General features: G+C 41.1%; 1 protein-coding gene, 1 long non-coding RNA gene and 1 pseudogene across 2 annotated transcripts in view; all 3 read left to right on the top strand.

Moving 5' to 3' along the window:
- The window catches only part of LOC148998848 (gamma-glutamyl peptidase 5-like), a 71,976-nt gene extending 59,010 nt beyond the window's left edge, over window positions 1-12,966 (top strand). The window contains exons 5-6 of the mRNA XM_089141669.1: window positions 12,692-12,764; window positions 12,829-12,966. Of these exons, the coding sequence (XP_088997795.1) occupies window positions 12,692-12,764; window positions 12,829-12,966 (211 nt within the window). The remainder of the gene's footprint in view (window positions 1-12,691; window positions 12,765-12,828) is intronic.
- A 1,449-nt stretch (window positions 12,967-14,415) lies between these two features.
- LOC148998847 (uncharacterized) lies at window positions 14,416-17,922 on the top strand. Its single transcript, XR_016171096.1, has 3 exons — window positions 14,416-14,488; window positions 17,513-17,661; window positions 17,817-17,922. It is a non-coding gene; the product is annotated as an uncharacterized LOC148998847 (long non-coding RNA).
- Window positions 17,923-17,940: 18 nt separating this feature from the next.
- On the top strand, window positions 17,941-22,178 carry LOC148998846 (autophagy-related protein 2-like; annotated as a pseudogene).
- The last annotated feature ends 5,080 nt before the right edge of the window (window positions 22,179-27,258 follow it).

The raw sequence follows: 27,258 nt of genomic DNA, 5'->3' as shown, positions 1-27,258 counted from the left end.
GAACAATTTAGTTACCCAATGTACTTGCTACTGGGATTAGGTTTTGTCTAGTTTATTCTTTAGAGCTACTTTTCCGCTGGTTGTAAAGTGGGATTTTTGCCTCACTTTACTTATCTGTTTGATACTCTGATTATATCTATTATTCTGATTCATTTATGATTCATTCTTTCTTTATTGGATCTATGATTTATCTTCCGCACTCTTGTTATGATTGTTCATGATTATGTTATTGTTTATGTGGGAGGTTGATCACTCGATACCTGATCTTCGGGCTATGGATCACACTCTCGGGTATGCCAGATAGGGTACCGGCTGGGAGGGCGTGACATCAGGAAGAAGATGATCCTTTTCCAGCTGACCCTCAATATGAGGCATACCTGAATGACGAGCCGGCACTTCCAGAGGAGAAATCACAAGCCGAGTCTCAAGTTGTTGCTGTAGAGGACTCAGCCGATGCTACTCTTGAGGAAGGCTCTTCTCATGATCCTGAGAAAAGTTCTCCCGACCAGGGTCCCTCGGGCAACAATGAAGAAAAGGCTTAGGGAGTTGTCTTTTTGTAAAGATTTACCCTCAATTTAATGAATAGACATTTCTTTTTTCATGTTGGCCTCTAAATTTCCCCGTCTCCTGCCGAAATCTTGCCTTGAATATCAAAGTATTAATGATAAAACTTATCACTTTACTTTTCATTCCTCGCCGAATAATAATCTTGTAGAAAAATTGTGAAGATGCGTTTCGGGAAGATGCATTAATCTTCCCCACTACTTCATTTATTGCAAAGTCCGCACGTTTTCCCTTCTGCGAAGTTCAAACATTTTCCTGCCTTTGTATACCATTCACTGTTTCCAATGAATCGGAAATACATCCGTTATTTTAATGGTGGTGCGACGATTGGAGGTATCTCTGCATCAGGTGCTCGCTTCCACATGTTTCCATGTGGCATCCCTTCGACCGTTGATCTTGCTTTCTGCGGATTTCGAAGCGTCATTTCGATCTAGGTCGTCGGTTGTCCTTAGCCTTCAACCGTCGTCTTAGTACCTGAGGCTATTTAAAGCCTTCGTGGGTACTCTCCATCTATCCTGACTTCTGCAAGTTAGATTTGCTAAAGTGCCAAAGCGACCTTTCGTCCTTCGGCCTGCTTCCGTATTCCTCGTACTCTAACAACAGCTCTATCAACTTCTGAAAAAGTGAGTTTTTTGATTACTCATCTCTTTCCCCACTTCCCCCTTGAGTAAACTGCATAGTAGTTATACTTGGGGTTTAGTTTATTGTTTTGTCAGAAGTTATAGAAAACTAGGGTTTCCCCCCTGTTGTTGTCGTTTATTTCTGTATCGATACGGCTGGTTTTTTTTTTTTTTTTTTTGCATAGTGGCTCCCAAGATCAACCCGAACTTTATCGAGCAAAATCTTGCAAGAAAATCGTTCCGTCGGTGGTGGTTGGGGCCGTGCGGTGGTTTCAGCTAGTGAATCCTCCAAGCATAAGGCGATCGCTGCCGGTGAATCTTCAAGTCGATTCCCGCAGCTTTCGTTGATGCCGTCCCTGCGCCTCCTTTGCCCGAAGTGATCGCTCGTCTTTCCCAGGAAGATCTTGATCACTCTGTTGCCGATGGTACTGCCGGCGCTCCTGCTGGTGAGCCTATTGGTGCACCCCCGAAGGAGACTCTTCGGGCATCCGAGGCAACTATGTTGGCGTCGATGAAGGTGTGGTCCCAGCAGTGCTGCTCCTATTTCTAACTCTAGTGCTTGTTTGGCATCCTCCTCCTCGCCTTCCGAGTTGGAGGATTTTGCCACTAGGAAGCGCCGTCGGGTGACAAGTGATGAAGCTCATCCTTCTCTTGGTGTAGCTCATCCTTCTCATCCTTTGCTCGAATTAGTGTCAAACGAGTTTGACAGAGCGTTGGAATGGTGTACTGCTGCTCGAATGACTTCGAGAGCGCAGCTTCTTTCCAAACTTCCGGATGAAGTCTTTACGAAGTCACTGGTGATGTAAGTCTTCTTCATTATCCTCTAATTCTGAAAAATTACTTTTCTGCTCCTTGCTAACTCGGAAGTTGTTTGCAGGAGTCTTGCTGTTAACTTCCACAACCAAGTGGAAGCAGGTTTCTAGGCTCGATGAGATTGAGCAATGAAGTTTCTAGGCTTCGGAAATCTCTCGAAGCTAAAGATGCTTGAGATTGCTCGCCTTCGGAATCTAGCTTGGGAGGTGGCAGGGAGAAAAAAATTCGATGATTGGTCGTCTTCGGTCGGACTTGGATGATGCCGGGGAGAAGATCCGGCGACTGCTACGAGCAGTTGGAAAGTCGGAGCCAAAGGATCTCAAACGTTACCCGAAAGGCAAGCTGTCTTTCCTTTGCCCGAATCCCTTCCAACTGATGTTCGCAGAGCCTGCGTCTTCAAGTATTTACACAGTAAGCCTTTTGTTGATATGTTGAATGCTTATAACTTGCAGGAGTACCGGGATGGTTAGAACGAAGTATGGGAATCAATATTAAGGAACGATCCTCATTTTGATACGACTCCCTACAGTGTTGTTTGCCATCCTGAAGTATTTACCGACCTGGGTATTCCTCCTCCCGACTGGACCAAGGATAAGATTGATCCTCCACCTTCCGATTCAGATATTATGCAATATTTGGAAGATTCTCTTGTTTATTCTCCGCTGGAAGAAGTCAATTATGACGAGCTTGTACTGAATGCGAGTTTGGTCGAGGACCATTCTTCTCTTGGACAAGCTGGACAAAGAGTATGAAATTGCGGAGGATTTTATGCATGCCGAAATATTTTTGTAATCCTCATTTCTTCTCTTCTTTTCCTTGACTCCCCACCAATGATTGACTCATATGTTTGTTCTAGCAAAGTCGCGTCGATCTTGTATAACTTCTTAACAGTCACCTATGATGACTTTCTTCTTTGATCGAAGATTGTATCTAGCTCTTGTAATTGTTTTGATACTGGCCTCTTTGGATCTTTTGAAGAAATAAGAAATTACTTTATCTTTGAACTTTGCTAGCCACTTGAATCGCCGTTGCATTAGGTCTTAGTTGTTTGAAACAATGCCTTTACTTAAGGATTTCCAGAGAAATACAATAAGTCTGAGAAGGAACTCACTCGGGTTTTAAACCGATTCCTTTACTTAAGGATTTCCGGAGAAATACAATAAGTCTGAGAAGGAACTCACTCGGGTTTTAAACCGATGCCTTTACTTAAGGATTTCCGGAGAAATACAATAAGTCTGAGAAGGAACTCACTCGGGTTTTAAACCGATGCCTTGACTTAAGGATAATTCAAAAATTCAATAAGTCTCGAAGGAAGTCACTCGGGTTTCAAACCGACGCCTTGCAAAAGGAACTCACTCGGATTTTCATCCGATGCCTCGACTTAAGAAGGTTCAAAAAATTTCCATAAGTGTTGAAGGACCCATACGAATTTTCATCCGATGCCTTGTAGTTGGATCTTGTTCTTGAATGTGGTGTATGATGCCCCCCAATCAAAAGATAGTTTGTTGAAAGCCTAAAATTGCATTGATTGAGTTGAAAATGATTACATCGCGAACAAAATTGAAATCATCCTCAAGGATAAAACTTTTTGAGATGCCTGGCATTCCACGAACGATCCAACTCTTTTTGGGTATTGACGTTCTTCAGCCTGTAAGCTCCTGAACCGACCGGTTTCACAACCATATAAGGTCCTTCCCAGGAAGGGTCCAATTTTCTTTGGTGACGCGGGTCGAAAGCTAGGGTGTTTCTCAACACCAAATCTCCGGCTAAGTACCGACGATTCTTCACTCGAGTATTATAATGAGACGTTATCCTTCTTTGATAATGTTGAGTTCGTGCTATTGCCTTTGCCCGAACATCGTCCAACAAATCAAGACTATCAAGCAGTCCTTGTTCATTTGCTTTTTCCTCGAACTCACGATCCCGTAACGTCCTTGCCATTATCTCCACTGGTGCCAATGCTTCGGATCCATATGCCAACCTGAATGGAGTTTCTCCTGTGGGTGTTCGAACCGTAGTTCTATAAGCCCACAAGACATTATGAAGTTCTTCGACCCAAGAAGCTTTGTCGGCTTCGAGTCTTCTCTTTATTCCTTCCAGTAGCGTTCGGTTAGTAACCTCTACCTGTCCATTGCTTTGGGGGTATGCCACCGAGGACATATGATGCTCGATCATATATGTTCCACGAATTGCTCAAATTGTGGACGAGTCGAACCGAGTACCATGGTCGGTGACAATAATCTTTGGAATCCCAAAGCGATATATGATTGATTCAAGCACAAATTTCTCCACTTTCTTCTTAGTAATTGCCGCCAGTGCACTGGCCTCTACCCATTTTGTGAAGTAATCAATTGCTACTATCAGATATTCCCGTTCACCTGATGCTTTGGTGAATTTGCCCATGATATCAATTCCCCACATTGCAAAGGGAATGGGATTTAGAATTGAAGTCATAGTTTCCGCCGGGCGCTTCGATATCGTAGCATGAATTTGACAGCTTACCACATCGACGAACGTAGTCCATAGCAGCCTCTTGGACCTTAGGCCAATATAACCCAAGTCTTAGAATTTTGTGGGCCAGGGCTCGGCCACCCATGTGAGCTCCACAAATTCCTTCATGAACCTCAGCCAAAACTGATTTTGCTCCTTCGGGGCCTATACATCTCATAAGGGGTCCAAGATAAGATCTTTTGTATAGTCTCCCATTCGCAATGACAAATCTAGCTGATCGAATCTTGATCAACCTTGCCTCTACTTGGATCCTCGGGTAATTTGTCATCCCTTAGATACTCGATTATTGGATCCATCCAACAACGTTCGCTTCAATATAAGAAATTTCTTTCTCATGATAACTTGGAAAAGTTATCTCTTCAATGTAGACCGAAGGGTCTAGATTCTTTTCCTTGGCATTGGCTAGTCGGGATAGCTCATCTCGCCACTGAATTTTCATTCCTCGAAATCCGAGATATCTTCAAATTCCGAAATTGGTTTTGAAATGCCCGCACTATCTCCCGATATTTTTGCAAGCGTGGTTCTTTAATGCCATACTCCCCCTGGACTTGGTTGACTATAAGTCGAGAGTCACTATAAATAGTAACGTCTCGCAATAGCTAATGCTTTTGACAACCGAAGTCCTCGCTATCGAGCCTCATATTCGCTTCGTTATTACTTGCATCAAATGCGAATCTCAAAGCATATCGAATAATGAATCCTCTTTGGGCTTTTTAATAGAATTCCAGCTCCTGCTCCATCTTTATTACTCGAACCGTCCACATATACCTCCCAAGTGGTTGGTATAATGGGATCCTCAATGGTGGGTTCCACCAAAGCAGTAGTTTCTACTACAAAGTCGGCTAATGCCTGAGCCTTGATTGCGCTTCGGGCTTAAAACTCACTTGGAACTCGCTTGAGCTCAACCGACCGGGACACCATCCTTCCGGACAAATCAGGTTTGTTAAGAACTTTACTAAGAGGAAAAGTTGTAAATACCTCAATTGGATGAGCCTCGAAAATATGGCCTTAGCTTCCCGGCGGCCATCATGAGAGTCAGAGCCTGCTTCTCAATCTGCGAATATCTCGTCTCCGCATCTAACAACACGTGGCTTATATAGTAAATCGGCCACTGTTTTTTATCTTTCTCCCGAACAAGTACTTGCACCGACCGCCGAAAGGGACGTCGCTAGATATAGCTGTAATATTTCCCCCTTCTCTGTCCTGGACAAGATCGGTGGTTGTCCAAGTGCTTCTTTTAATTCCTCGAAAGCTTTCGGCACTCTTCAGTCCACTTTGCTTCCTTACCGCCCTTCAGTCTCTTTAAGTGCCTTGAAGATAAATCGATTTAAAGCAAGCAACTCTCCCTGTCAAACACCGTACATCCCGAACGGTTTTGGGAGCCTCCATATCAATCAGAGCTTGTATTTTGGCAGGATTAGCCTCAATTCCCCTCTGTGATACCATGAAGCCCAAAAATTTGCCCGAGGAGACTCCAAAGGCACATTTTTCTCGGGTTTAGCTTCATTTGATGTTTCCTTAGTCTTGAGAAAACCTCGATCAAATTTGCAATATGATTTGCTTTTGTAAAGCTTTTCACTAGCATGTCGTCAACATAAGCTTCAACATTCTTTCGTATCAGCTCTTTGAAAATCTTGTTGACGGCCCTCTGATATGTTGCTCCTGCATTCTTTAGGCCAAAAGGCATGACCTTGTAATAATAGCTCCCACGATCAGTCATGAAAGCCGTATACTTCTCATCCTCCTTATTCATAAGGATCTGATTATACCCTTAGTAGGCATCCATTAAACTTAAAGTTTCATATCCTGCAGTCGCATCTATCAAGAGGTCAATCCGAGGCAACGGGTAGCAATCTTTCGGGCAAGCTTTGTTTGGATCCGTGTAGTCTGTACACATCCTCCACTTCCCATTTGCCTTTTTCACCATCACCACGTTGGCCAACCAAGTTGGGCACTCAATTGGTTCTATGAAACCAGAATTCTTAAGTTTTTCAACTTCACTTTGAACGGCTTCATACTTTTCAATGGAGAAATTTCTTTTTTTTCTGTATCACTGGTTTCGCCTTAGGGTCTATCCAGAGTTTGTGCTCTGCAATGGCCCGATCGATTCCGGGCATGTCCTCAGCAGACCATGCGAATACATCTTTATTCTGTTGAAGAAATAACTTCAACTCATCTTTAAACTCTTCCAAATTGTTCGGACCCGATATAAGTAATCTTTTTCTTATCCTCGGTACACAGTTGAATTTGCTCCGGCTTCTCCACTGGTTCAGGCCTTTGCATCTCTGTCTCTTCCCGATCATCTCGAACTTCTATGGGGAGGGCAGTTACCTTCCTCGGACCCTCCTTGTCCTTTAAATAGGCAACATAACACTGCCGAGAGATCTCTTGGTCAGAGGAGACTTGACCAATTCCCATATCAGTCGGGAATTTTATCTTCATTTGTTTTGTTGAAACAATAGCTCCTATCTTGGATAAAGATGGTCGCCCGAGAATCATATTATAGGCTGGTAGTTCTCGAACCACCAAAAAATTTATTCGGACAGTTGTTTCCTTAGGAAAACTTCCAATGGATAAATCCAGCTGGACCGATCCTTCTGCCACTGCAGATGACCCTGCAAAGCCATATAGATGTGTGGATGAAGGTTTCATCAAGTCCTGATCCACCTTCAATTTTTGATACACTTCGTAAGAAATTAGGTCAGCTGCAGACCCTGTGTCAATCAAAACTCTATGCACTTCCCGCCGTGCAATCTCTACCTTGATGACTATAGCATCATCATGAGGTAAACAAACGTCTCTTTCGTCTTCCTCGCTAAAGGTGATAGAATCTTCACCATTCAGCTTCTTCCGCTTCTGCGTCTCTCCGGTTCCAACAAATTTGGATTTTGTTTTCAGACTCCGGAGTGATTCGGGCTCTGGTCCTCCGAAGATGGTAAAGATCGGTGACCTAGTAGCTTCAATCACCTCCTTGCCCTTCTTAGACTTTGGGGCCTCCCTTGATCGTTCCGAACTAACCGAACGATCCCTCTTTGGAGCAGCCGCACGTGGCTCACGTGGCTCCTCCCTTCTCCTGCTAACAAAACTGGACAGATGTCCCTGAGATATCAATCTCTCAATATCTGCCTTCAGATGACGATAATCATTAGTATAATGACCATAGTCCTTGTGGAATCGGCAATACTTTTCCCGATCCTGCTGCTCTCCGGGTTTCAAAAGAATTTTAGGCGGCCAATTTAAAATATTTTTTCTTTTGAGGATATTCAAAATATCAGCCCGAGGAGCATTCAATGGAGTGTACTCACTTTTACTGGGGGACCTTTGGCGCCAAGGCTGGGATTTTCCAACTCGATCGCGAACATTTTTCTTTGGCTTCTGCTTCTGCTTAGGAGCCTTTTGTTCCTTATTGGAGACTTTATTATCTCCTTGGCGCGCATCTAGAATCTCCATGACTTCAGCACGCTTCGGCATCTCTGTACCAACTCAAGCATAAGTCGCAGGAATATCCTGTAGTAATAACTCCAGGAGTTTCTGATTAGTGAGTCCCGTGAATAGAGCAGTTCTTGCTACTTGTTCATCCAAGTTTTCTATCTCCATCGTCACCTTGTTGAATCTTTTAAGAAACTCTCTGATCGATTCGCTCTTTCCTTGTTTGACATAGAACAAGGTTTCTTCCGTTTTCTTGACTCGTATTCCACTCGGGGAATCGCCCTATGAATTGGCGCGCCAATTCGTCAAAGTTTACGATCCTTCCAGAGGGGAGGTTAGAAAACCACTTTTGTGCTGCTCCAATTAGAGAAGAACCAAAAACCCTGCATAAAATTTGATCAGAATTACTTGAAACTGCCATGGTCTATTGGTAATAGCCGATGTGAGCTGTTGGATCTCCGGAGCCATCGAATGTTGAGAAGGTAGGCAAATGGAAGTTATGGGGAAACCGATATCCCGCAATTGGCTCAGCAAAGGGAGTCTTCTGAATGACTGAGTAAATATCCTCAGTTATTCTTCCCTTAGCCAACTGCCCTTATTTCTCATTGATGTTGGCCAATTCTTGACCAATCTAGGTCGGGTGATCTTCAGCAATATGATCACGACCTCGATTAACACGATCATCCCGTGCTACTCGATCATCACGAACAGCCCGTCCTTCCCGAGCATTCCTCTCGTCACGAACTGCTCGATCATCACGAACGGTTCTTTTGACAGTGGGTGAGTGAGTTCTTACCCCCAGTATCCAACCTTGTGTTTGAATCGGTTGTACTCTCTTGCGGTCTGTCGAACCGATCGTCTCGCCTCGGTTGATCATCGATCCTCCGAAGTCCTCGGTCTCCTTCACGGAAATTCTGATCAATATTCCGGTCTTCAGCCAGTCTCTGGTCACGTGGCAATGCATGTCTCCCTGAATCACGCTGATCAGGCTCTTGTGGTAAAACCACTCGTCTGGTGAGCATGCGGAGTGCTTGGCTCACCTCCAAGAGTTGAATCTTTACCTGATCCAATTGATCTTGGATTGTATCAGGAGGAGGATTACGTCCTCCCTGGCCACCATCCACCTCGATAGGATTTTGACTTTTCTGGGGAATATCTGGATTATTCACTCCAGGTATCTGAACACCGGAATTGCGTTGTGCAGCGGCTGCTGCGGCTGCTGATCTAGTCACCATGGCTTTTCAAGTCGTTTCCCACAGACGGCGCCAATTGATGCGTCCAAAATCTGCTCAGCCGTTGGATCTCCACGTGATGTCCTGCAAAATGAAAGCGTTAGATGTGGCCCGATCGCTGGGGTCGGGAGTCCACCTCCGAAGGCTAAGTCAGTTGATGAACTTAATCACAAACGGCTCTGCTAGAAGCGCAGAGCTACGGAATGAAGAACTGGGAAAGGTGATCTAGATAGCAGATCGCTGATAGTTTAGGTCTATCAGTATGTATCTGAACCTGAGTCTCAGATAGTATCCTTTTTTCGATCTCCCTCACCTTGATGGTAGTGAGGTTTATATAGAGTGTACCTTCGAATCTCTTTCGTTGGATGCACTTGAGCCTTCTTCGGGTAGTCGTTGGATCTTATCAGTGAGATCCGTTGAGCAATAGACTTCTACTAGTTTGGACTAGTAGAGGACTCCTGGGATAACCTTTAGGTTATACGATGTTTATCCCTTCGATAATGATTATCCGCAGCCGTCAATTCGAGTGTGCCATCATTAGGGTGATTACCCTAATCCATAAGTAGGATTAGGGCACGTTTGCAGCCGAGTAAGCTTTCTTCTTCAGCAAGCCATCTTCTGGATCCGGTTTGCTCGGGAGCGAATCGGTTCTTTCCGTCTCGACCGGGGTCGAGGGTCGGACCAGGTATGAACCCGGTCTGATCATAATTTCTCCGTATCACCGACAAAGTCCCACCAAATATGTGGGATTTTAAAATGGCTTGGGGTGGGAAAGTTGGGCTGTCACATGTCTTTCACTTTCCCACCCCAATCAACCAAATAATCTGCCATTTTGGGATTTAAATGAAAAGTAAGAAATCTACACTTTTTTCAAGAATTTTTCCACCCTACCTATATTCAGCAAACAAACGCAGCCTAAGTGTTTGGCGATTGACAAATTGCTACCAGATAAAGCAATACAGTCCAGTACCAAAACATGGCAGACCAGATATTTATGGGTCATCCTTAATTTATGAAATTAAGTATCCCATTTCCTATCTGCTTGAACTTGATCTTATTTTTTTCTTCTTCTTCGTAGAACTAATATAACTCCACCTACCCCCATTCTCTCTCTCTCTCCTACACTTACAGGTGTTCTCTATGATATTCGAAGAGGTCTGGTAACTGCTAATCTCTGCATTTTCTAAAATCTAACCGTCACTGACCCAAAAGGATCTAAGTATGCAAATGAAGCACAATTGCTTTGACTGGAAGAATTCCTACAGCCTTTCTCACCTGTTCTCTGAAAGCACTTTCAATTTCTCTTTATCATTGTACCCACTTGATTTCTTTCATTAGTTAACAATTTCTTTTTTCTTTCAACTTTTGTTTTTGAAGATTTAAATTTCAGACCCCATCTCCATTTCCTCTCTGATCTCTTCTAGTGTTAGAAGATAGATTTCATAACCGTCCTTCTCCCCTCATTTTAGTCGGAACAATGGAACATAGATGATTTTTTTTTGGGGGGTTTTTGGTAATAAAATGAAGGAGATGGATGACATGTATCAAAAGAAAACATCCTAAAATTATAAAATAAGAAATTACAAATAAGTGGTTAAAGATAATACTATAAAGTCACAAGACTAAATAATAATAATAATAATAAAAAAAAAGAGATAATTATTGTTGCCCCTGTAGTTTGATTTTATTACTAATAAAACCCTGTTCTTTACGAAATTACTGTTGCCCCCCTTCCTTATAATGGTGTTAAGTTGCCGTTAAGTTTGAATATGTAATGTCTAATTTGCCCTTCATTAAAATTAAGAAATCAAAAGACGATGCTACCCCATTTATAAAACCATATTAAATGTCAATTTTACCCTAAACTTCATTTATTTTGAATTAATGAAATGGGAAAAATCCAAATCCGATTTGATTTCCCACATTCACTAAACTTCATTTATTTTGAAAAAATTTTAGGTGATATTCTGTTTCCAATTTGAGTTGAATTCGATTTTCCTTCATCTTCAGTTTCTATTTGAGTTTTATTCAATCATTCTTTCTTTATTTGGTGGTTTGTTTGTTTTGTTTGTTTGTTTGCTTTTTTTTGCTTTTTTTTTTGTTTTTTTGTTTTTTTTTGTTTTTTTGTTTTTTTTGTTTTTTGTTTTTTTTTTTGGAGAATAATACGGATTATAGTTATTTTTTTGTCCACAGTTAATTAAGGGTACTACTGTAACTTGACAAAAGGGTAAATAAGTAAAGAGATAAGTATAAGGGTATTTTGGGGTTTTTGAGAAAATATAAAGATGCCACATCATCAGTTAACTAACGGAACTTAACGGTAGGGGGCAATAGTAATTATAGACAAAGTTGAAGGTTGGATTAGTAATTTTGAAAAGTACAAAGGATACAGTAGTAATAAAATCAAAGTACAGGGGACCAATAGTAATTATCCTTAATAAAAAAGTAACAACGTTAAGAGTAATTTAAGAACTATAAATTATCTAACCATAACTATACGGAATCTATTAACGAAGTGTACCATTGTACTATTTTAAGAGACATTTTAGAGTGCTTGCCAACTGAATATATTATTGAATATTTGTGATTTTTATTGTTTATTTTGAGATGTTCCTAAAATTTTCCTTTTTTTTTTCTAAGAAGTGTCAAACTTCTTGAAGTGCCTACTGTTTCTCTTACTTAACATTACATGTTATGAACACATGTCATATATTACATTTTTCCCCCGCAACTGGTTAAGTAGAGTTATATATAATAGAGTAAATTGCATTGGCACCCCAAAATGGAGGAGTAAAAGCACTGACACCCCATTTTATGTTTGAAAAACACATAAGTCCTTTTCCATTAACATGGTTAGTTGTATAATCTTAAAGACTATTATACCCTCATGTATGTTAGCTAGGTTGATTGATCAAAGAGAAAGCGAAGAAAGATGTTTGATAAAATCTTCTCTGGTTTTTCTAAAATGAGAAAAAACCTAGCATATACCGAAGAACTTGAAGAGAAAGATCGATGTCGTAGCTACTTCTCTACTGGAATCTTGCCGATACTTATCGAATCTGTAGATAAAAGAAGCTCCGTCAGTATCTGATTTTGGTCCAAAAATCACGATTAAGGTCGTAGAACGCTTGCAAGACGACATTTATGCCGGGAAGCTTAAATCTGGAACTAAAATTATGGAAACCGGCTTTAATCATGGCATTTTGTTTCAATGGAGGCAGGAAGACAGCTTCTCTTGGCTTGATTTTGATTCTTGGACGAATAGGAGCATCCAATCTCATAAGAACTTCCACTGCCAGTGATCTGCTGAAGTCATTGAGTTTTGATAAGATTTTTGCTCTCTTGCATAATCCGATTTTGTTTGCAAGTAGCTTAGCCATCTCAATAGAATATAAATTTGGTGGTAGATTAGACTTGCCCATATCTCAAAAGAATTAAACTGCAGTTGATGAGGTACAGTGTTCGGATTCCATCTTTGAAGGGCCAATAAATCGTTCTTATTAACCAAGCTCCTTGTTGCAGGAATGGTGCCGAATCAAAAATAATTTTTGTCCAATCTGCTGCACTTCAGGTTCCTCTTGCAAATTCCAAGTGGGTATGAGGGATCTAGCCGTTGTGGTCGAGGTTATAGATTTATTTATCACCATTTTCCTCACTAGGACTCTGCTTCGATCAAATTCACCTTCTTCACTAGTGATCAGCTCGAAGTTTGGGCTGAAAGAACTGGGTCTGAGATAGTCATTGGCGAAGGAGAGAAGGTCAAAGCATCATCAGGTCTACACACAAACTACAGCTAAATGGAAGAATTGATCGTGTGCAAGTAGGCCATTAGTAAAGTCATTTCTGGTGCAACAAATTGTATAGGTGAACTAAGAGGAAGAAAAGGATGACGCAGCTACCGCCAACAATTTCTCACCCGCGAACTTGGCAGACGCCAGCTCCTCCTTCAGGCAGAGATTCCCCGTAACCCTTAGAACAGAGATCTAGGGTTGCAGGGCTTCCAAAGAAGCCGGTGTTGATACTAGAAAATGCAACACCGGATGTCAAACCCGGACTCGCAAAGCGTAACTCCACCAGATCTCGAACCAGACTCGCAAAGCAGGATTGCATAGTAAACGGAGACGAAGATATAGATCCCAACCGAGAAAGGCACGAATCAAAAAAGCCTTGAGCCGATTTAAGAACAACAATCAAATTTTCAAACCAAAAATAACGAAGCAGCAGTAGATTCACTAAACAAAAATAGCAATTAGTAAGCAGAAACGAAAAACACAATCGCCGGTGAAGCCCTAGAAACCAGGACCAAAACAAAGAACCTCATCTCCATTCTGATTTCAGATTTTGGCAAGGTTATTTTGGGAATTAAAAAACTATAAACAGAGACTTAACGGCCTTTGCTAACAGTTTGGACTAAAGTATTTAATCAAAACTCAACATTGGGGTGTCTTTGTTTTTCAAACATAAAGTGGGGGTTTTTTTTTCTTTTTTTTTGGGGTTTTTTGTTTATAAAAAAAAAAAAAAAAAAAAAAAACCCCCCCCCCCCCCCCCCCCCCGGGGGGGGTGGGGGTGAGGCCGCCCCCCCCCCCCCCCCCCCCCCCCCCCCCCCCCCCCCCCCCCCCTTTTTTTTTCCCCCCCCCCCCTTTTCCCGGGGGTTACCCCCCCGGCGGGGGGGCCGTCCCCCCCCCGGGCCGATCTAATCGGACGGCTCGGATGATCCTTCTCATTAAATAATGAAAAAAACCCTTTACCTATATACGTTTACCGTGTGAACGAGTTCCATCTGTTCGGTTCGGTCGATGCAAACCAACCGGTCCATCCGGGCGGTTATTGGCGGGTATAGTATATGTTATTAATGGTGTATTCCATACTACCAATATACGTATATACGGTTGTACGGTAACCGTATATACAACCAGTTCAAAATCGTAACAAATATACGAAGCTAAAAACCAACCCGCCCATTTCATTTTCATTTCTGTTTTCGTTGTTGGCTGATCTGAAGTTACGAGAAATCGCAGGAGAGAGAAGAAGAAGAAGACCTGTTAGGGTGTTTTCGTTTTTGGCTACTCGAAGCTTCCGTAAGAAGCATCGTTAGTTGAGATCGAAGAGGAAGAAGAAGCGAGCGGAGAAGAAGAAGAAGCGGAGAAGAAGAAGAAGCAGCGGAGGAGAAGAAGAAGCGGGAGAAGAAGAAGAAGAAGCGGAGAAGAAGAAGAAGAAGCGGGAAGCTCCATCTGCGATTTAGAGAAATCGATTTCAGATTCTGGTATTGTCTCGTCTCGTCTCGTCTCGTCTCGTCTCTGCGATTCTTCTTTCAAAAAGGTAATAACCAACTCATAAAACCCTTACCATGGAAATTCCTGATGATGTGGTCGAAACCCTGATTTGGTCGTTGATTAAAGATGAAAAATGCTCTGTAATAACTTGATTTGGTCGGTTTCTTTTAGTATTTGTTGTTTTACCTTTTTGTGGGGTTGTGGAGGGGTTTAATGTTGTTGTTCTTTTAGCCTTCAACTGTAAGTATAGACATTAATGTTTTCTTGATCAAACAAGGATTCTGATCAATGCAAGGTAACTGGTAAGTTTGTAAGTCAAATAATGACACTAATGTGTGGAATGGATATTGGAACTCCAAATATAGACAACAAATACTAGTCATAATACCAATGATTCAATATTCTCAAGCAGTAGGTGCAGACAATTAGTAGACTGTACAATGAAAAAGAAACATATAAAACCACCTGGAAATAAGGAAGCAATGCCTCTTCTACGATATCACTCCCACCAAACTGACTTGTCTTCTCTGGAGGCATTTTTGACTCATCAAAATCCTGAGCCACATTTGGAGACTGGTCTGTTGATGATCCTTTACCCCCAAAGAAGTTGATTAGAAAATCAAGTTGATCTTCATGAAGATGCACTAGCATAGGAAGGAATGCAATGGTTAACCTGGATCGAAAAACCAAAACATAGCCATGCTTCAGAAACTTATAATCAGTTCACTGTCTACTGGACAACGAGGTTGGAATCTATATTGTACATCCAAAACTATTGTCATGGTTTTCACTAGGTCATATGGTACTCTATTATTGTTGTAAATGGAATCTGAAATCCAATTACACTAGCACCTTTCTGTGTACTGCATAAAATTGATGCATTTGGGTAAACTTTTAGAGTGTCTTAATGGTTCTCATTTCAATTGGTAAATCCTGTAGAGAGAATGGTTAGTTTAAATTTTTCGAGCTGCTATTTTGAACGGTGACCTTGTATAATGAAGGGTCACTGGGTGTATCTGGGTTGTCATTTGTCTCCTTGTTCAAGTGGGTTTAATTGGTGCAATTTGTTTATCTATTTATTGTAAGTCTTGTCTTGAACAAGTTTACCCCTGGGTCAGTTGTTTGATAGGTGTGGTTAGTGGCACATTTCCTTTCTAAAAGTATGTCAATAACACTTGTGCATGACTAGCATAACAGTCTTTTCCTTAGAGACAGCATCTATTGCAGCTTGATGAAGTTTTATGCTGCCAATTAGTTTGAGTTGGTATTATTGATGAAGTTTTATGCTGCCAATTAGTTTGAGTTGGTATTATTGATGAAGTTTTATGCTGCCAATTAGTTTGGATTTGCATGTTGAATGTGATTAGCCACAGCATCTATCATTTAGTTTTTTATTTTACGGTTTAGGGCTGCATGTTAAATTTGTGTTAAATTTGGTTGGACCCTTTTGTTTATTATTTTACAGTTTAGGGCTGCATGTTAAATTTGTTATAGTTTACTTTAATTTGTGTTAAATGTTGATTATCCAATATGTTTTTTGATATGTGCAGCAATTAGAGTTGGAGTAGTATATGGGCCGTAAGATGGCAGCAACTGGAAAGCATGTGCCATCAAAGCGGAAGGCTATGGCAAAGGATAAGGGGAAATCAGTGGTAGAAGCTGATGAAGAAAGGGGCTGGTTCAATGATGATGATCCCCAATGCAATCCCAGAAGATTAAATAAGCAAGCTATAGCTGAAGGAAGGGAAGTGGACATTCCTTCTTTCGAGGTCTGTAGGTCTAGCAGCCATTTAGAGAGATCGGTTGGGAAAAAATACTTGAGGTAAATACCAAGTGTTATGAGGACTTGGTGAAAGAGTTTTATAAGAATTTGATTGTCCAAGGAGTTGGGGAAGAGATTGGAGCCATAAGCAAAGTTAAAGGGGTGCAAATAAAGTTTGATATTTGTAAGTTAGCTGAGATTCTACAAATCTCAAATGAAGGTGCAAAAGTATTCTGGGAGCCTAAGAAGAAGTTCGATGACTTGATTAATGTGGATGTGACATATAGGGATATAATGCTGAATTATACGGGTGACACGAGGCATGTGAAGTTGAGGCAGCTGAAACCACTTCCGCACGCCATTGCATACATTGTGCAACACAATGTTGTACCTCGCAGTGGTCACCATGACACCTTAAATTCATTTGAAGCTTATGTCACCTATTGTGTGCATACAGGTAACAAGTTGAACCTACCGTACATCATTATGAAAATGATGCGATGCGCTAGATTGGCACCTAATCGGGCTCTCCCCTATGGCAAATCGACGACACACATTTTTGAGCATTATCATATTCATCTGTCAGCGGTGGATTCTGAAGTGGGGAAGAAGAAGAAGAAGAAGAAGAAGATGAAGAAGAAAGATGCAAAAATATCTGCCAGTAATTTTCGGTTTGGAATACCATTGGGAGATGTAGGAGCAGAGGGTGCAAATGTAGGAGCACCGGTTGGTGAGGGTGTTGATCAGCCGGATGGAGCTAGATTGTCAAGATTTGAGAGAGAATTTGCTATCCTCAGGGGTGATGTACGGTATATCCGTCGGCGCGTAGATCAAATTGCAAAAGACTTGCAGCTTTCGGATTTATCGGAGCACTCAGATGGTTCTTCTGATTCTTTATATAGCTTGCTGAATCTTTAAATAGCTTGCTGAATGATTGAGTTCCTCAAATCATAAAAGGATAAGGTAATGTTATTTGCAAGGAACTTATTAGCAGCCTTCTGCTTATAAAGTTTAATTTAAATAACAGTGTCCATTTGTATGATGTGATTAAGTAGATATGCCTTAGAGCTGAATATGTTTAGTTACTCTTAATTATTTGAAAGAAAATTGCAAATGTCCATCTGCCTAACTGAGACTAGTTTGCAAACCCCAAAGAGAAAGTTAGATTTTACCATGAAGATACATCAAGTAGTTGTAGTGTCTGAGTCCTAGTCAAGGGTAGTTTATGTATTAGTCAAGGGTAGTTTAGCATAACCTCAAGCTCACCAGTTATTAACAGAAGTTATTATGCCTTTCTGTTATTTGCAGCATAGATCAATTTTTTGAATGCTTTGATGGAATGAGGAATTCTCAGTCAGCATTGGCCAACAGTGGTATATGGAACTTGACATGTTCTGTTTTGAGCGCAATAACTGCTGCATCCAGTCTTGCTTCTGGATCATTGCAAATTCCCACTGGTATGTTCTTGATCAACATTCTAATATCGGTATCCACACTGTCATCTTATGTCCTGAGGTCCCTGTGTTCTTAACATGTGACACTTGATTATTGTTCTGGGGTAACCCATGCGTATTTATTTCTTTATCTATTTTATTATCATATACATGTGCAGATCAGAAGCATGTCGAGACAAACCTAAAGGCAACTGTTAATGGGATTTCTCTTGTACTTTCCTTTCATGATGAAGAGCAAAAGCATGAATGTGATGACAAAAGTTTACACTATGTAAATGCAAAATGTGGAGATGCAGTTCTCATATTGCAGGTAATTGTTGTGCTCACAAGAATTTATCTATCCACTTTTCCTTATTAAATAATAGTTGCAGGTAATAATTGCAATTTTCTTAATTTCGGATGCTATACTTCCTGGGATCAGTTTATTGCAATTGACTTCTGTACACCAGTGACAAAGGAAAAAATTCAAGATGGCAGTCAAAAGGCGATTAAATGCAGGGCTTCTGGTTCCATCCATTTGGAGTTTGGGAATATTTTTCTTTATTTCATTAATTCTTGTAAAGTTCCTATTGGCAATGACTCACTCATCCAGAAGCATGCTTTCTCTGCCCATAAGTTTTTCTCAGTAATTAGCAGGAGAGGTCGTTATCCTGGCGTTACTATGTCTTCGCAGGAGGGTCCTGTTACTGGTCCTTGGATGGCGAAGAAGGGTCAGTCCTTAGCTACTGCCCAGTGTTCAATGAGTCGAAATAAGGTGATGGATTATGGTTCTGAATTTGCATCTGTAACCACTATGAAGGATGTGGAGAATACACATTCTCATACACGACAAGAGATGATTTTGAGCTCTGCATTTTTCCTGCATTTCCATCTTACTTCTGTTTCAATCCACCTTAACAATTCTCAGTATAAGGATATACATTGCCTTCTTAGTCAGATTTTAGATGGTTTAACATTCATGGCTAGTGATAACAGTGCTGCTCCATGTGACAATCCAAGGAGAGAAGCGAGGAACAATTGTCGATCCTTGCTTGAATGTGAATGCAGTCGAAATACTTGATTGATGTGGATAAGATAAGGTGGAGGATATAAAATCTTCCTTGCAGACGGAACTTCCAGGGCTCTGTTATAGTTTGAAGTTGAAAGTACGAAGTTTGAGTTATTATCTGTTGCAAATATTGGAGGGATTAGTGATGCTAAATTTTGTTTGGTTGGGCCATGGCGAATGTGGACTTTGGGGTTCAATCACGGGAGGTCCATCTAAGGAGCTTCTGCTAATCTCTTGTAGCAACTCTACAATTGGCCGTGGTGATGGTGAAGGTGCCAATGTATTATCTGCTGGTTCTGCTGGTACTGCTGTTGTGCACTTCTGGGACCCCCAGAGTTTCCAATGTATTACGTCTATAACCATCAGAAGCGGTACAATAGGTGCACCAGGTGGTCGTTTGGATTGGTTGAATTCAATAACCTAGTTTTTCAGCTTACCTTCTGATGACACAGAGCAAGAACTCAAACAAGGAATCAGTTGTGGATGATTCACCTTATGAAGTGACTTTTGCCTTTAACTTGGTGGATGCTGCTTTGAGTTACGAGCCCTACATAAAAAATTTGGTGACCGGTGAAGAGTCAGGACAACTGTATGTGGCATGTCTATTGGCTGCTGCTTCATTGAATATTTCTAATCAAACTACGTCAAATTCTATAGACAGTGATTACAAAATAAGGGTGCAAGATCTAGGGCTTCTTCTTTGTGCATTATCTGGATCCAAGAATGCTAAAAGTACCTACAGTGTGGAACATCTTCGCAAGATGGGTTATGTTAAAGTGGCTAGGGAGGCACTTGTAGAAGCAATGTTGAGAACAAACTGTAAGAATGGCCTCTTATGGGAAGTAGAATGTTCTGAATCTCATATTAACTTGGAGACTTGCCATGATACAACATCTGGTCTTCTTCATTTGGTTGCTCAACTGCAGCACCTTTTTGCACCTGATGTGGATGAATCAGTTGTGCATTTGCAGTCTAGGTGGAATGATGTTCAGCAGGCACTTGATAGGGATGATTTGATTTCTGAGACAATAATCTCTGAAGGCAGTGCTGCCTCATCACCTCCTGGAAACCATGCTTCAAGTCTAGACTCAAACTGTGGTTCTGTGGTGGGTCTGATGGATGAGATATGTGAGGATGCATTTCATGTTGACAAGATCAGTTCAAGCACATGTAATACCTGTGGATCCCAATTCTGTTTTTCCCTTGATGGAGCGCTGGTTGGAGATGATTTACATATGTGTCATCTTTGGAGCTTTTTCACATTGTTTATCTTTTAATGAATCAATGTCAGGACGAGGGGTGGGAATCCCTCATGCATCATCCCTACATGGTGAGGGTTTTCCAGAATTTAGAGAAGGCTATTACTTATCCGAATCATGCCCTCCATCAGAGTTATCTGCAACCAACCGGTCCTTGCCTCGAATCTTTGGATACAAATCAAGGGGTGTGGCCCAAGGTGGAAATGGAAGTAGTGGATGGTATCGGGATACCTCACCGATAATTTTAGATAACCATATTTCACATGTAGGTGACCATCTCGAAGAATTCCAGTTCTTAGAAAGTGAGGTTCCATCTACAACTTCGGGTGGAATCTCCAAGGCAAAGGGAAGACTACTTCTCAAGAATATTGGCATGAGGTGGCGAATGTATGATGGGGCCGGTCGGGATGACTCGGGGAGGAGTGCACTTTACCACAAGCACCATGAATACAAGTGGCGAGAGTGCTCTTGTTTGTTTAGAGCTTGAATTATGTAAGATGGATCTTCGGTATGATATGTTTCCTGATGGTGAAATATGCATGTCAAAACTTTCTCTTTCAGTTCAGGATTTTCATCTTCTTGATAGCAGCAAGAGAGCACCCTGGAAGTTGGTATATCTCTATCACATTTTATGCTTGAAGTTTAATTTATACTGACACTCTCATTTATATGATTCAGACATTTGAATAATGCTTATCCTTTTAATGTTGAAGGTTTTAGGAGATTATCATTCAAAGGATCACCCTAGAGAGTCCTCTGCCAAAGCTTTCAGGTTGGATTTGGAATCTGTCATACCAGATCCTTCTACTCCTGTTGAGGAGTACCGGTATGTTCAGATTTAGATTTTTCGTTTATTCTCTGCTCTCAACTTAGCTTTTAACCTCTTTGATGCTGGATATATTTAATTTAAAATTTCATCTGTAAAGTGCAATTTTTGAGGCATTTACCAGCGGTTCCGGGTTTTAAGTAATGATAAAAACATGAATATGGGGCTGCAACGAGGAGACGGGGCTGGTGCGGCTTTTTAAAACCCAATCCAGCCCCAAATGCTCTTAGCTAAAAGCCCATTCCAGCCTCGGCCTTGACTCAAGGCCTAAAATTCTTGTCTTTGTTCACCCCCCCCCCCGACCCCAACCGGGCCAAGCAAGCCCAAACACTTTGATATTCTTTGATTAGGCCCGGTGGGGGCGGTTGCCCTGTCCCTATCCCTAACCTTGGTTCTACTCCTAGCCCGCCTAAATGTAACATAAAAAGTCAATTGTTTGACCGTAGAAGAAAACACAGACGTAAATTACATTAACCGTAAAACAAAATACCATTTTGGCCATGATCCCTTTCACAATCTGTTTGTGAGGTTTAATTTTTTTTTGGGGTCCTTTTGATTTGTCCTTTTATAAAAACGGTATAATAAATACTTTGCATCATTGGAACCTTGGAGGCATCATCTCAATTACTAATATGGTTAAATACATTTTTCAAGCATTATGTCCCCAATCAATCTTGGGCGGCTCTTAACTTTGTGGGTTTTCTCTTGAAAGCCTCTACTTCAAATCTTTTGCTTAGATACTTAAATGTTCCTCATTGGGGTAGTTGGCATATGAAAGATAAAGCTGTTGTGCAATAATGGCTTGAATTGGTATTGGATTCTTGTTTACGGTAATGGCTATTTCGAATTGAAGTTGTTTTGTGTTTTGCATCATTAAAACACACGAAGCATTTTAATTGGAATCTTGAACCTAGAAGGCCCTAGATTAAGAGTAGTGATTTATGACCTTCAACTTTTGGCCTTAATGTGCTAGTGTAATTGGATTTCAGATTCCATTTACAACAATAATAGAGTACCATATGACCTAGTGAAAACCATGACAATAGTTTTGGATGTACAATATAGATTCCAACCTCGTTGTCCGAGCGATTGATTATAAGTTTCGAAGCATGGCTATGTTTTGGTTTTTCGATCCGGGGTTAACCATCGCATTCCTTCCTATGCTAGTGCATCTTCATGAAGATCAACTTGATTTTCTAATCATCTTCTTTGGGGTTAAAGGATCATCAATAGACCGGGTCTCCAAATGTGGCTCGGGATTTTGATGAGTCAAAAATGCCTCGAGAGAAGACCAGTCATTTCTGAGGAAGGTGCTATCGTAGAAGAGGCATTGCTTCCTTATTTCCGGTGGTTTTATATGTTTCTTTTTCATTGTGCGGTCTACTAATTGTGTGCACCTCTGCTTGAGAATATTGAATCATTGGTATTATGACTAGTATTTGTTGTCTATATTTGGAGTTCCAATATCCATTCCTCACATTAGTGTCATTATTTGACTTACAAACTTACGGGTTTAGGATTGTATTATCCCCATCTTCAAATATCCAAGCGGTTATTGTGATTGTTGGCCTTTTTGCCCTTTTCTTGCTATTTCAATTGGTTGAGCTTATTCATCGCATTCTTTGCATTAAACTTGCCGGTTTTTGGTGTGTCATTCACAAAGTTTGTTTAATTCAGCGGTAAACCATGATATCTACTATTTGGGTGATAAGTAGGAGCATCACTTATTTTCTCCAATATATTTATTCAAGGATCAACATTATCAAATGTCGTATTTTTGAATGGAACCAACCCCTTTCAACCATGCCTTTCCTCCAACAATGACTTCATTATAGTTGTTACACATTGTCTTTTGTTTTCTTGCATTGATCAGGAATCCTTGTTGCCATGCAATATTGTCATCATTAGTGGTCCGGTATTAAGAAGTAGGAACTAAAAAGCAACCTAATTATCAAATATAGAAGAAATCATTATGTTCAATGCCATAGTGAAACAATTATGATACTTCCAATATGTCTAATTTATAAAATCCAATTTTTGCTAACACATGTTCGATTACCAGCGGGGAATCGGCCGGGTGACTTGTGTTCTTCTTTGATATTGTGGTGAGAATGTTCTTCTGCTGTTGCGGGCGTTTCTTTAATACGGACACATTACATTTCAGATTATTGGATTTTTCTATTCATTACGTGTACTAACAATTTAGTACTTGGTTACCTTCTTTCTCTATGATAGGTGGTGAATCCGATGGTGACACACGAGGAGGGGAGAAAGTTGAACCTCCATGGAAAACCTTATGTGGTTCAATATTTGTCTTGTGGATATTTGATCAGCACTTGTGTTGCACTCTGTGTCCAGATACAACACCACGTTGAATCACCACCCCATGAAAGGCACCACAGCTGATTCTTCTATGTGTGCAATTCGTTGTTACCCCTCTGAGTTGATCTAGGATCCATTTTAATATGTTCACTAAACCTTCTCCTTGATTGGATTCTTTTCTTTTATATCCCCGTAGTTAATGTAAATAAATTCTCTTACATGGACTTAGATGAAACAACACATTCACATTAGTATTTGACTACATTGTCCGATCGGTTAATTTCTTTGTTAACAAGTGAATTGAATATCTTGCCGCACCGACAGGTTCACGCATTTTTGTTACAATGCAAATAAAGCATACATTCATATGTGAACGGCATTTTCGCCTATTGAAAGTGTTATTTGTTCTTTTTCGTAACAGGGAATTTGATACTTATTGATCTCCGGATGAAATGGGAACCAACCCCATTGGTGTATGTGTTCTCATGAAGAGAGTACTTGGTTCCCTTTTAAAGTTCGTCAACGTATTTTCTCTCTGTGTTGACAAACGAAGCGGGTTGGTTCCCTTTTAAATGTTGAATCGGCCCATTTGCTTTCTGTGTTCACAAACGAAACGGGCTGGTTCCCTTTAAAACGGAATCGGCCCATTTGGTCTCTGTGTTCACAGGCAAGCGGGCTGGTTCCTTTTTAAAGGGAATTGGCCCATTTGCTCTCTGTGTTCACAGACTAAACGGGCTGGTTCCCTTTAAAGGGAATCGGCCCATTTGCTCTCTGTGTTCACACACGAAGCGGGCTGGTTCCCTTTAAAAGGGAAGCGGCCCGTTCGCTCTCTGTGTTCACATACGAAGCGGGCTGGTTCCCTTTAAAAGGGAATCGGCCCATTTGCTCTCTGTGTTCCTCAGACGAACGGGGCTGGTTCCCTTTAAAAGGAAGCGGCCCATTTGCTCTCTGTGTTCATCGGACAAACGGGGGCTGGTTCCCTTTAAAGGGAATCGGCCCATTTGCTCTCTGTGTTCATCGACGAAGCGGGCTGGTTCCCTTTAAAGGGAATCGGCCCATTTGCTCTCTGTGTTCACGAACGAAACGGGCTGGTTCCCTTTAAAAGGGAATCGGCCCATTTGTCTCTGTGTTCACGGCGAGACGGCTGGTTCCCTTTAAAGGGAATCGGCCCATTTGCTCTCTGTGTTCACCAGACGAAGCGGGCTGGTTCCCTTTAAAAGGGAATCGGCCCATTTGCTCTCTGTGTTCATCGGGCAAGCGGGTGGTTCCCTTTAAAAGGGAATCGGCCCATTTCCTGTGTTCATCGTGTTCCCAAGGGCTGGTTCCCTTTAAAAGGGAACGGCCCATTTGCTCTGTGTTCACATACGAAGCGGGCTGGTTCCCTTTAAAAGGGAATCGGCCCATTTGCTCTCTGTGTTCCCGAGACAAACGGGCTGGTTCCCTTTAAAGGGAAGCGGCCCATTTGCTCTCTCTGTGTTCACATACGAAACGGGCTGGTTCCCTTTAAAAGGGAATCGGCCCATTTGCTCTCTGTGTTCCCAGACGAAACGGGCTGGTTCCCTTTAAAGGGACGCCCATTTCTTTCTGTGTTCACATCTCTGGTTCCCTTTAAAGGGTGGCCCTTTGCTCTGTGTTCCCAGTTACGGGGGCTGGTTCCCTTTAAAGGGAATCGGCCCATTTGCTCTCTGTGTTCATCCATACGAACGGGCTGGTTCCCCTTAAAAGGGAATCGGCCCATTTTCTGTCTGTGTTCCCAGACGAACGGGCTGGTTCCCTTTAAAGGGGCGCCCCATTCTCTGTGTTCTGTGTTCAAATACGCGGGCTGGTTCCCTTTCCCTAAAAGGGAATCGGCCCATTTCTGTCTCTGTGTTCACATACGAAGCGGGCTGGTTCCCCTTAAAAGGGAATCGGCCCATTTGCTCTCTGTGTTCCCAGACGAAACGGGTTCCTGCCGTTTAAAAGATAATCATTCCCTTTGGTATGTGTTCACATAACAAAGCAGCGGTGAATTGAGTTGGGTTCGTAGTGAAATTAATATGTTCCATCACACTGTTATAGTCACTGAAATTATAAATTGAAGACTTACAGTAATGTTTAAAGCCACAGATGTAACACTAATAAAGGGAATCAATAATTTAAAAAATTTAAACCATATATGGGTTGAATTATGTGTTTCATCACCGCTTAACTCTCATATGGACAATATATATCAACGTATTATATAATTGATTCGGTGCAATATCATACATTAGAGGTGAACTTGTTTTGACAACTACTTCCAACCCTACAAATACATTGTGATAAGTGTTTGACATAGATAGAGTACATTTTTTTGAAATAAAGTACTGAACTACCCATCCAGTTTATTATTGTCCTACCGTATATGTTACAGTAGTGACATTGAGCGTCCGGGGGTTAAATGTTTCTTGAATAAAGTACATAACAAGAAAGTAAGAATAGCCAAACACATAAGAACAAAATTACAAGATGTTCCAATGTAATTTTGTCCAACAATCTTTGATTTTGCCGTTCATGATTAAGGGTTCGCCTTGCAGCATCCAAATTCATCGGATTGCGACGTCGGTCGTCAAATTTTGGTTCCATTCTCACCTCATGTCCTCGACTATTCACACTTTCGTAAGACGTTGAAGCTGTAGAATGTACATACGTTCTTCGCTTCACCGCCACACATCTGATCTACCCAAATAAAAGAAAATGGATGCTTTACACCATTTGGGCACCTATAAAATCTCCGACCTGGATTTTTTTTTGTATGTGAAGTGAGGAGCAACATCCTCCCTTGCCCGCAATAGCATAATGGAGTTGGTTGCTCCATACTTGTAGATGACCCATCTTCACAATAGCATCCACCCATTTATTTGTTTCGTATCACTGAACTGCAGCAAAATGAAAATTTGAAAACACATTAGTTATTGAGTTTTATATAGACCTATACAAATGTTGCCCCTTTGCGAAGACAATGTATTATTTTAAACGCAGACTTTCAAGTACACATATACGTAGATATTGCGAGTAAACCCGGTGTGAATTGTTACGGGATAGTAAGAAGCTGAAACCAAATGCAACGGGAGTTGGTTTACATTATTCAAAAAGCATCTGATTCACAGCGGAAAGTAAGGGAAGATTGTTTGTACCAAAAGTGGATGTGATTGGCTCTGATATTGGTAGACTCATAATCACAGGTATCAGGAGAAGTGAATTCCAAGTAATTGTTTGAGAGAAATTACACAACAACTTGAACCCAAGAACAACCATGACAGGCATGAGTGAACTGGTTTATAATTATTAGTAATTTTATTATTATTACTATAATAATTCATCCAGAACAAAAACAGTTTTTTTACAAATTTTAAACGTGCACTGACTTTGGTTCATCTTGATTAACTTTCTAATCAATTAAAAAGTAATGGGAATTAAAGAATGCTATGTACAACTATCTTTGGTGGTACTTAATAAAACATGCTATTTTGACACCAATTCCCATACACGATTCCATTCTTGAACAACACCCAAAATAATTTAGGTTAACATTCCGAAATTCTCGGATAAACATGTGGATTGATAAGGTAAATCTTACCTGTTAGCCGAACAAAATATTCTTAACAAGTGAGACACGAAGAAGCGAGGAAGTAAGAGCGCAAGGAAAGATGGAAGAGTCGAATCTGGAAGCCGTGGAGGGCTGTTTATTCTTCTTCATAACCTTAACACCAGATACCGGAGCGTTTGCTCTAAAACGTTCCGACCCCTTCTTCATAACCTTAACACCTTTCTTCTTCTCCTTGTATATGGTAACCGGGAATATTTACATTTAGCCTCCTCGTTGCTGCTTCTAGGGCTGAAATCTGCAACTTTGGTGAGAGAGAGGATACGATTGAACTTGATAATTCAAATGGAGAAGGAAACATTAAATGAGCTATTTATTTGTTGTAAATATGGGCTAGGCCCAGGCCCATATGAATACTGAATCAAATTGTTCATGTGTCCACATACTGTGTACTCTATTGAGCCCAAATTTAGTCCAGCCCTGCTCTCTTTTACCCTCATCAGACTGGCCGACGGTGATTCGATCAATTTGATTGGGTTTCACTAACCATGGTAAGCCACTATTACAATGATGTGAACAA

Source organism: Hakea prostrata, unplaced genomic scaffold, assembly GCF_041222555.1.
Source record: "Hakea prostrata isolate BN-2017 unplaced genomic scaffold, UWA_Hpros_2 contig_111, whole genome shotgun sequence".
Classification (NCBI taxonomy): Eukaryota; Viridiplantae; Streptophyta; class Magnoliopsida; order Proteales; family Proteaceae; genus Hakea; species Hakea prostrata.
This window is presented reverse-complemented; position numbering and strand designations above follow the sequence as displayed.